This window comes from Parambassis ranga, chromosome 5, assembly GCF_900634625.1.
Source record: "Parambassis ranga chromosome 5, fParRan2.1, whole genome shotgun sequence".
Lineage (NCBI taxonomy): Eukaryota > Metazoa > Chordata > Actinopteri > Ambassidae > Parambassis > Parambassis ranga.
In genome coordinates, this window is record NC_041026.1 from 28,403,945 (window position 1) to 28,415,824 (window position 11,880).

The window sequence follows — 11,880 nt, forward strand, 5'->3', positions numbered from 1 at the left end:
ATGTTTCAAGATATTTCATCATGAGCTGAACATGATGTCTGGTTTTAAAAATGTACTGAAATAATCTTATGGCATATATGTTTGTATTTGTTCATATATCAAGCCGCCCTTCAAATGTCTTATGGAATGAAATTTTGAACACTTTTGGGCTTCCGTACATGTACTACCAATGAAAAGTGACTTAACATTGATAGTAACAGAGATTTTTTTAAAACAAATAATTCTGGTTTGCATCCTGATATTTCAATAATAATAAAAAAAATGATAACACAATCTATTTTTATTTTCAGAAATGTCAACATGTGGAGCAGCCAGGGATCAATCCGCCAACCTTACACTTGATGGGCAATTTTTTTCTTTGCCACCACTCTGTCGTCTACAGAAAAGACCACAGAAGACACTTGGCCACTTTATGGCCATCTTGACCTACTTTTTATACATATCGGAATAACAATGTCAAATTTCATTTTTATATGAAGGTCCTGATGAAATTTTAACACTAAGTCAATGCCACCATGAAACCCTTATACATTTAAAAGTATAAAAATCTGAAACAAATAAACAAAAAGCTAATCTAAGCCTTCTATAGTAACAATTGTAGACTGTATTATTACTAATAATAGTGAACTTGTAATAGTGAAAATGTGATTGCCAGAATGTGAGAGTTTGTAGCTATTAACTTTCATCACATTTTTATCCAATGAAACGAAATACTTTCAAATCGTGTTTTTCTCATTTCTTTTTCTTTCTATTCTTTCCTCTTTTTTTACATTTGTATTTATGTATAGGCCTATATTTTTTTAATGGACTTCATCAAATGATGGACAACATCCTCAACCATATGCTGCTCTTAAGTCTGTAGGCGGAGATTATTCTAATGTATATATATATATATATATATATACATATAAATATTATAATTTTTTGATTGATTAACAGCAGCTTTAACTTTACTCTCCATCAGTGTATCAGCACTGAACTCCATCCCTGCATAGGAAAACATACTGTTACCCTCATACTCATTCCAGCTCATTTCTGTTTTTTTTTCTGTTTCTGAATAATAAAAAAAAAAACAGCATCAATCTGATTCTATAATAATTACCGTGTCTCTCAGGCACACAATGGATTCAGTGCAAGATTCAATATTTCACTTATTGAAGAAAAACACGCAGACACATTATTGCATGTCAAAATATTATTTGCTTTCCCTTCGTTTCTTTCTTCCTCCGGCTCTGACCCCTCCGCATCATCATATAACACAGTATATTGCATCTGCACACTCACACATAATAAATAAACAACAGTGTTGACTATAACTTGAGTTATTGAATACATATGATTCGCAGGCTGGAGTGGGGAAAGGAGAGCCTTATAGAAACACTTATAGCGATCTGTAAGCATCTGCACAGGACACCAAAAAAAAGGGAAAAAAATGGCCGACCAGCGTCTCCTACTCTTACATTCAATATACACACTAAAACCAGCCGGTCTACTGTGAGAGCTCTTCAACATTTTGTGCAGTCAAGTGGAGCTGTGCCTGTTTGTTACCTGTTCTTCTACCAATTTCATTCCAAAGGTTATCTCGTCCATGTTGTTTTCCTAATTGGCTTCGGCAAAAGAGAGAAATTCAATTTTCTGCAATGTAATTTCTTTTCAAAACGCAATGGGACGCAGACACACACAAGAAAACCTTTTTTTTATTTTTTACACGTTGGCCTGGGTTTAATTACAATTGTGACTTTAATCACTTTCAAAATAAAACCAAAGCAGTGGCTTCTGTTTGCAGGATTTGAGAAAATTGATTTGTTTAGACAAATTAGAATAGTTTCATTCTGTGGGAGGTTCTATATCTTTTTTGTAGGTGAATAGTTGGGAACCAAACAGTTCTTAATGTTAATTGAAATAGACTCTAGGCTTTCAAATCATTAAAAAAGCAAGTGTACGAAGGGAGGATATGTGTACTTTTCAAGCTTCTAAGATCATCTCAGTGGGATTTGAGTACATATTATCTTTTCTACATATAGAAGTAGTAAGAAGAACATTTTTGGGAAAGCACTTTGGTTCAGTGTGTCATTTTGAAGCCCTGTAAGCACGCTTTTTATTCATTTTAGTCAACTTTTTTTATATATTATTTTTTATATTTACTGCAATTAATGTTTCTGATCATATTTATACACTGTTAGCTATATCCACTGTGACCACTGTGAAAACATTTTTTGTACCTGCAGATCATCACGTGACAGATGGACACACTGTAAAGACAGAGATCAGGACAGTGATGTCAACATTCTGGACCAATCCAGGGGCAGCGAAGAAGGGGACGGGAACTTAAAATCTGACAGGACTTCACTGACACTCGATACCTCACAGGATAAGTGGCTTCCCTCACCTCTGAGGTGACCCCACCTGAAAGTAATGATGTCTCTCTTTTCCCCTCATGACTATCACTTCCTCCTCCTCTTCCTTTTCTTCTTCATTTTTATTTTTTTCCCACCCTACAGCAGTTAAACCTGAATGTTGCCATCAGGGGCGAAGAAGAGGCCCTACAGTGGAGATCCTGCTGCTGTCACTCAGCCTCCAGAGACCAGACCTATGTCAAGGACCCTCTCTCTCTCACACACACACACAAAGAGCGAGAGGTGCCGGGGGACTCCGTAGTGTGTGTCTGTGTGTGTGTGTGTGGCATTAGTTGAACAAGTGACAACAATAGTTTTCCATCTCATAGTGGAAAGATGAAGGACAGGAGGATGGAAGTAAACAAACCCAGTCTGGGCTTTAGGGAGCAAAGTGTGTGTGTGAAACAAGAACCTATATATACATCTGGAAACACATCGTCTAAAGAATTACACATAGACACACACTTTCACGTCACCGCCTAACCCCACAGCAGACACTTGCGCTTTTGCTGCAGCTGACACGCAACCCAGGCAAATATGTCAAGAACAGTTCACAAATACACACACACACACACACACACAAATATTACTGCTCCCAGAGTTTTTGTGTGGGGCAAACTTTGATGTCAGTGTGTGTGTTTTCCACATGTATGAAGTTAATCCCAGCTGCCAGAGTATATTCATTATTTAACTCTGTCTATTCAAATGAGCTCACACATACACACACACTCTTACCTTCATTGCTGTTAGTTCCTGCCGTGCCCATAGCTTGTAGTGATATAGTCCATAGAAGCATCGCAGCCAGCCCCGGATCTGAAGCCATGGTGTTCTCCCTCACACCCCGCCAGTCTCCCTCTGCCTCTCTCTCCCTCTCTCCTCTCTCTCTTACTCCCTCGCCCTCACTCTCCCTCTCGCTGCCTCTCACTCTCTCTCCTCTCCTTCTTCTTCTTCTTGTGTCCCAGGGTTGAAAAGAGAGCGAGAGCAGGGTGCTGAGGAGAGGGAGAGCGTGTGTGTGAGTGTGTGTGTGTGTGTGAGGGCTGGGAGCTCATTGGGTTGGAGTTAGAGCCTGCCTCTGTGGCTCGCTTCAGTCTGCCGGCTCCATCGCACACACACACATACATACACAGACTTTCAGCAGGCAGCGGGAGGAAGGGGAGGGACCAGGGTGCCTGTCAAAGCTGCGGCAGCCAATTAGAGCCCTTGCTGCACACTAAATGCTCTCTCGGTCGCCACACCCTCCTGTCCTACCTGCCCGGCCAACTCTCACTTTCTGTTTATCTCTCTGGGTCATGAGCTGGCAAACTGCATCCCCCCAATCCTTCTCTCTCTTCCTCTGTTATTTACCCTCATTTGTCATTGGCTTCTCTCTCACACACACACTCACCTACCCAGTGGCAAATATCTGACTGATAGGATGAACTGAAAACTGCAGCATGTCTGCGAGGCTCAAGGACAATGATCAGTTATCGATCTTCCATATTGCATTCACAAAGCTATTATCACAACTATGTCCAGGTGCAACAGAGTGTGAGTTCACATGTGTGTGTGTGTGTCACTGTTATTCAAGGACTATGATCATGCATCAATTCATGCGATGGTGGAAAATGTCACAACACCTGTCCTAATCAATTGTTTTCCTCTGCACTCGCTACACACACACACACACACACACCTTCACACACCGCTGCAATGACCTGAGCTGTGTTTAAATACAATCATTACACACGCACACACACTGTGGCTCATAAAGCTGATAGAAAATTAGATTTTTAGTCACCCTACCAAAAACTCACATTTGTATTCATGAGGTACGGTTAATGTTGGATGATATAAAACTAATAATAAAGCAAACAAATGCAGCCATGTTGATTAATGATGATGTGATGGGACTGAAAGGTCAAGACAGGTTACTAAACCATCTACATTGAAGAGGCATACATTATAAAATTAAAATGTATGCCAAGACAGTTAGCATGGAACCAATGCCATGTTCATTATTATTATTATTATTATGTATCATTACAAATTTAACACTCGTACTAATAATAATAATAATAATTTTATATATATATATATATATATATATATATATATATATATATATATATATATATATATATATATATATATATTATTAATTTTATATATTAATTTTTTATATATTAATATATTAATATTATTAATTTTATAATATATATTAATATTAAATGTGCTACCACAACTACAGCTACTATTAGTTTACCTAATCATACATTTGTACTAGCTACTACTACTAATTCTACAACTAATATTAATACTGTTACTCCTTACAGCTTAATTAAAATATAATATTTAATACAGAGATGATTTACTACCATTAACCACAGCTATTACTTTTAATTATTTTTTATATCATCATATATTTTTATTATATATGATATTACTAGTAATATAGATAAATATGTTCTTTTTTACACAATTAATAGAATTAATAATAATAAATGCACACATATGTGTTGATATTATACTAAAATGCTAATGAAATTCAAATGATTGTATGTATTTCCCAGTATTCTCTGTGTACCGGGGCCAGCTGAACTCTCAGACTGTAACTCTGGTCTAATGTTTACATGGTGAGTGTGTCACAGGGGTCTGCACGGGGGGTCTGCCAGAGCTGCTGCCATGCCGACTTTCCAAACTGAACTATACGCCCTGTGAGCCCCAGGACACGGCAAGCACAGCACTGTCACAGCTCTGCTGGCATCACGACAAGGCTGCTGCTGAACCGTCACTGCCAGGCCCACTCCAATCGCACACACACAACAACAACAAGGAGAAAACCCGTCCTCATCCTACAAAATATTTAAGACTGTGAGGGCTGTCCATGAATATCGAGTGTGAAAACATACATGCAGCTGGCCTGCTAAGCCAAGGCGATGGAGGATAGTTGAGACGAGTGTCAAGGCCAAACTGAGGCAACGCTATGCCTGCCAAACTCCTTCCTCCACCCCCACCTCCAGGCCTGCAGACACAGGGGTTTCTGTGTGAGTTTAGAATGCTTCTTCCACAGCATGTATAGGGGAGACTTGTGTCTACGTGCACTGTCTCCATAAAGGCTGGAGAGAGCTGTCCACATACACAAATAAACAACAACATGGATCATATTCTAAGTCAGACGCAGTTATGCTCTGTGGTCGTGTCCTGCATCTGCAGTGTGTGTCTGTGTGTGTTCATGTGTGAGGCTCTGTCTCTTTGCCACTAGGCTGCACTGTCAGTCTGCCTGTCTTAATAGGCTGCGAGGACGACAACACTGTCATCTTCACCCGGACGCTCCAAGTCTTCTAAGAGCAGAGGAGGGAAATGCTTTCTGAACCCGCCAATAACAGCAAAACAATTCAAGGATTTCTGTCAGTGTGTCAGGACCACGAGGATCTGTATCTTTGGAACTACAAAAACTGATCTATGCTTTTCTATTAGTGCCACAACAAGGGATATTAACACAAATGTATAGAGCCTGGAGTCACACTATCTGCTGCTTTGGTCACCTTTCACCTTTCTTTTAAAGAAGAAAAAAAAGAAAAAATCTGTGTGTAACATCACTGTGTACAAAGCCTATAGAAAATTTCCACATTCAAAATAAACACCCAGCAGTGTGTGACTAAGGCGCTGGCTGCACAAGAATAAAAGATTATGAATATAAATGTGACCACAAAGAGGAGTAATAGTAATATTGCTGGGTCATTTTGTCCTTTTACCATAATTGAAGCAGAATGCGTGATAGATGTGCATGTGTGAGTGTGCTTGTGTTATATACACACACTGAAACTCCACATACACACAAATCCAAGCTCATTAAAATGGCTCCCCATAGCTCTCTGCTCTCGCGCTAAGTCTTTGAGAAGCCCCATTGTTGTATACACTATATGCATCCACCATAATGAGGAAATTTACTAACAACTCTATCGCCACAGCAACAAAGTGGGAGTCCCCTCGTACCCGTGACAGGATTCTTAAAAAGTCCACTTGGGTTTACCTGGAGGTCCATGGGCCACAGTTGGCACTGAAATCTTAAGGTGTGTGTGTGTGTGTGTGAGAGAGAGAGAGAGAGAGAGAGAGCAGATGGTGGGGGTCAGTGCGTGCCTACTGTTGTGGGGCTTGTTGGTGTGTGTTGGCTAAATATAGCAGCAGTAGTGACAGAGCCGCTCGGAGCACAGTCACCGTCTCTGCTCTCACTTTAATTCTTTGATCCGATCGCTTCACCTCAGTGTAATCGACTCGCCTCGGAGCAAGTCATTTCAGACATAAGCTAACCAGCCAGAATTGATGGTAAAAGCTCTGAGATTTCACTCGACAAGCCATCGCAAACAACACAATAGTTTGTTTTTAAAAGCATCTTCTTTCTTTGAAACACAAAGTATCTGCAGGATTAAACATAGCAGGGCCCTATTTGTGAGATAGAACCACCGAGCTTTTAACTGAAGCAGGAAAACAAAGAAGGCCTATTTAACATATTTTACAAATTATATTTTCTCAGGTTTGTTCCAATGTGAACTTTTTCCATCTTCTGTTTCAGCTAACAGTTTGTGTTTTTGGCCAAATCATGTTTATTCCAACACAGCTTTCTTCATGCAAACAAATAAGCCACATTTGGTCAATAATACATGCGACATGCTGATGTCATCCAAACATGAGACCTATTACAGCGGCACAAGTCCATATAAGGTGGTAAAGCCAGTCACTGGTTAAGCTCAATAATCAATTAATCAATATTTAATTAATCAAACAGAAAAACAAAAGCAGAGCGAACAATGTAAAAACTCACGAAAAGTACATAAAGTTTTGTTGCCTTGTTAGTTTATTTCATGTAAACCAGCCCCAAGTTCCTGCAGTGGAAAAGCATCCTTTGTTTTCAGCCCTATCCATCTCCCTGAGTATTATGTTCGGAGCAACATTTATTTAGGAATTTGTGTTTTTACATGACCAAAGGCAGAAAATGTGTAAAAAAAAAACTAGTCATGTCCATTTAAGAGGAACTCCCTCTTGACTACATCCCCAGACGAAGGTAACTACTGTATGTTTGCACAAAGTCAGCCATCTGAATCAGCCAGGACCTCATCTAATCTAATCTTCCTCTTCTCCGGATGGCTTGTTTGATCAGACTCAGCACTAGTGAGGCTTTTCTGCCCCTTGGTCCTCTCCAATGTCCTGACACCTTCAGTTTCTTCAAGAAAACCATCGTTCACCTCTGTGGTAACAGAGAGAATCTAAAATAAACCTGATCCACTGCAAAGACGCCGCTTCCTCTTTTGTACCATTTTTCTCCAACACAGAGGTCAGTGAACTCTTATCAGGGTGCTGTAGCTTACACAGCTGTGGGTCAGATGCACTGCGCTTTAACATGTTAGCTCACAGACGCAAGCTTTGTCTATGAAGTTGGGTAATAAAAGGCTGCAAAAAGCAAAGGTAGAATACGGTGCTTTGCAACTCGATACAAAAATGGCTCCATGTGAATATGTGGTAACAAAATGACATACTATAATACAAAATCCCGCTAGCATTCAGCTAATTTATGCTGATTGGCCCGTTCAGGTCAAATTCACAGTTTTTCCCTCAATGGTAGCTGGCATCCTCACATATATTAGGCCAAATAACCGGATGCTGTAAGTCATATTGTGCTGCCTGAGATCACTAACAGTTAAAGTATTTTTAAAATTTAAAGGCCACAAACCATTTAAAAAAAATCTAAAAATGGAAATATATGTAGTTGCAAAACGCAACCTGGGTTGACATGTACACTGTCCACCCGTGACACTGACATTTACTAAATTACATGCTAATACTGGAAGCAAATGTGAGGACATGCCCAGTAACCAGTTTCTGTGAAAGTGAATGATATTCAATGTCCAAAAAGCACAAGAGAATTGGTTTAGTAGCAGCTAAACCTATGAGCTATGCTAATTCAAAGATATGACATTACTAATGTATACTTTTTAATTAAACTTTTTTTTTTGGAATGTCCTGTAAAGCTTATTTACTATAGGGAACACATATACCACTGCAACATTTCTTAATGTGCCCTAACATCAGCTCAAACTTTACTGCAGTCTTTTTGTTCTAATCTGTGACAATTCTTTTGAGCAACCCACCAGAATCAAACTGTAAGCTCTCTGGCGCAGGGCTTGACGTGCAGTGAAAGTACGTTTTCACACAGTGATGTAATTTCTGCTGGAAATCAGTTCCCTCAGACATGACTACAGACAGTCTGATTAGTATGTTATGCTTTGAGTAATGAGCACTGATTATTCAGGCTAATTTACCTGCATATGTTACTGATTGCCGCTTCACCGATTTTTTTTCTTCCTGCAGAGCTGCTGCTGCTACAGACAGTGCTGCTGCTTGTGTTACTTGTCTACATGGCCAAATATATCAATAATGTAATTTGGTAAAAAGAGGCTGAGAAGACCCTGCCCATTCAGGTAGGGGTGGGGTTTCTGCTAAAATTAAATACAATGATTATGATCATAATAAAACACAGGACAAAGCTTTTGAGCAAATAATATATTTTTTAAGTAAAATAAATAATAAGTTAAAATTCTTATTAACTAACTCAATTTGCAAACATGAAATCTGTTTACTGGAAAACTGATTTCTGTTTTATTTCATTTTATTTATTATAAGTTAAGAGTTTTGTTCTTTCTGTGATAAAACAAAACAAGTTAGTCCTATAACATATAGCAAATTACACTTTTACTTTGTTTAACAAATGAAGAAGACTGACTAAATCTTGACTATCATTTACATTTGTTTTTTGTTCAGCTAGTCTTCAAAATACTAAGGAAATTATAAAAATTCCACAAAGACCAACAATGGGTTTATAGCTTCTTGTTAGTTGGATATGTCAATACATGTATTCTCCACACTGTGGAACTGAGGTACTTCTAGAGTCTTTTGGGGCCCTCCAACTGGTGTGAATTTGTTGGCCCTTGGGGGGCCTTTGACTGGCCCTGAGCACTTGTCTACCTTGCCTGTTATGCTCTGCCTCTACCCAGAGGTGATGATGGAAGCTATAGCAGAGTGAATCATTTCAATTTTTACTATCATTAAGCGGTAGAGAAGGCAACAACAAAAATATTCCAAAATGGCAGCAGCCGATGCAACGCAGTCACGTCGGAAATCATCCAAAGTGTGGAAACATTTCACCATGACAAGGTAAAAAAAAAGGTGGAGCTTGTTCGGCATGGATGCACTTGTGTTATGCTTGAAGAGAAAGCATGCTGGCCTAATGCAAGGCGACAGTACGGATCCAGGCTCCCCTTCATATATCTTTTATACACGGCCTACAGGTTTGCCTCAATGATATAGTTAGCTTGTTACCTAGTTATCCTGCAGCCTCCACCCCATCAGAGCAGCCTCTGCTGCAGGAATGTCTGCTCTCATAGGAGATCAAGCCTCACAGAGACCATGTGGGGATGCTGACTTCCTTACAATAAACCTTATGTTTGATTTAAGACATCATTTTATTGATTTATTTTTTTTGCCTTTTACATGTATGTTTTTATCAGCACAAACAGTATTTTTATCAATGAAACTATAGGTTTAATAATGGTCTAATTGGCGGCAAAATTAGTTGAAATTAAATGAATGTTTAAATTCATAATTTATTCAAGTTATTGTCTTTATTGCACATTAGCACCTAAATAGAACATGTTTAAGTTACATGTTAAAGCTGGTCTTGTTATATAAGAGCCATTGATTAATTGTGCAGTTGACAAACAAATTAGTCAAATCATTTCACTAATTTATACATGAATCAACGATCAAAGTAGCATTAGTCGCAGTTCAAACTACATGTAAATAAATGTGAGAATATAGACTGTAAATGAAGATGATAAACCCACCTGACATTCACATACTCCTAATATTTTCATATTTTTATAGCTTTTCTCCTGTTGTAAATAGGTAAGTTCCACATTATATGTTACAATAGTTTTGAACTACACTTTAAGTTCGACATTGTCCTGCAGCAAGGACGTAGTTTTAGCATGGATGGAGGTGATGTGTCCCCCACCAATGTCCAGTGATTCCTAAATTGTCCCCACCAATAATTTGATCCATTCACATACCAAAAAACAGATTCTCATTGGGTGCAGGAAGGGTTAAATTCCATTCTTTTTTGGCGTCCTACCAATAGATATCCTCTTATTGTTGGACCTACCCAAAGCCCTTGATATTCCCTACGTTTATTAATGCTGATGTACAAGAAATGTCGGTTGCACTATGGCTGAAGTCCCCTGGAATTATTCATTTTTAAACTATTTCTTTGTCAGTCATTGGTTTGGCATTAATATAACACTATATCCATAATGAACTGATATATGAGCATTTGTGTTATATCAGTTCCTAAATGTTTTATTTCTGAAAAGGTTAAGAGAGCATTAAGACAAATATTCTCTATTCAATATATAATCTATTGTTTGGCCTGTGTAAAACACTGTAGGATATTGATCAGTTCCCGAATATAAGAGTTGTATTTATGTGTGTGTGTTATCATATCATTGATTATCAGCTTATTAGATATATAAGATCTATAGGCAAGATTAATAAGAGCTAGGGTATCAGAGTTATAAATTGTAAAATGATCCGATACATATAATGGAATAAAGCTTTTATTAATTACACAGCGCTCCCTGGCCTGATCAGTGTGATACACAGTGAGCAGCTTGGACCACAGCTACTGTGTCCTTACCATCCTCCATGTTTATTTTTTTTTTAGACCATCCAAGAGCAGCATAGACCGTGAGAGGATCTTAACCAAGACATACATCGATAATGAGGTCACACTTTTGCACCATGGATGTGTGTACATAATGTATTTTCACATATTTGTGTGTGCGTGTGTAGGGCTCAGTGGGGGTCAGTGTTGTTGTTGTTTCAATACAGTTTCGTCCTAATTAGACAGCTGCCTGTAAGCCTCCAGTGTCCTCTCACAATACACACATTCATTTCCGTACAATCAATGCTCATGAACACAAGAATTAGTCCTGAAACTACAACTTGATGACTCAAAGTCTTTGTTGTCGTTCTTTTTTTTAAAAAACCTTATGTTCTCTGTGAACATGACATTTCAACACAAGACTGACATCCCCAAAGACGAATAGGCAAAAGTGATGAGTTGTCTTGTATCTTGTCTCAAAGAAAGCTTGTCTTGACTTGTTTGGAAACCCCGAGAGTTGACAGACTGACAGGGACGTCTCCTCTGAGACCGTGTGTGTGTGGGTGTGTGGGCCCTTCCTGTATGTGTGTGTTATTGGGGGTCAAATATTGTCTGTGTGACACACGACTTGTTGTAGCTTAAATAAAGAACAGAGAAAAATGAAGACAGAAAAGGACTCAAGACTATCAGGCCAAAAACCAGCAGATTTAGTCTTGAGTCCCACTTTGGTGCAAAGCAGTCAGTTATGTACTCTCTCTCTTTTTGATAGATGTGGTTAGCAAGGACCGTTAG

General features: G+C 38.7%; 1 protein-coding gene across 1 annotated transcript in view; it reads right to left on the minus strand.

Annotated features, from left to right (window-relative positions):
• The window catches only part of epha8 (eph receptor A8), a 102,377-nt gene extending 99,187 nt beyond the window's left edge, over nt 1-3,190 (minus strand). Inside the window, exon 1 of the mRNA XM_028405020.1 lies at nt 3,132-3,190. Within this exon, the coding sequence (XP_028260821.1) occupies nt 3,132-3,162 (31 nt within the window). The 5' untranslated portion in view covers nt 3,163-3,190. The remainder of the gene's footprint in view (nt 1-3,131) is intronic.
• Nucleotides 3,191-11,880: the final 8,690 nt, after the last annotated feature.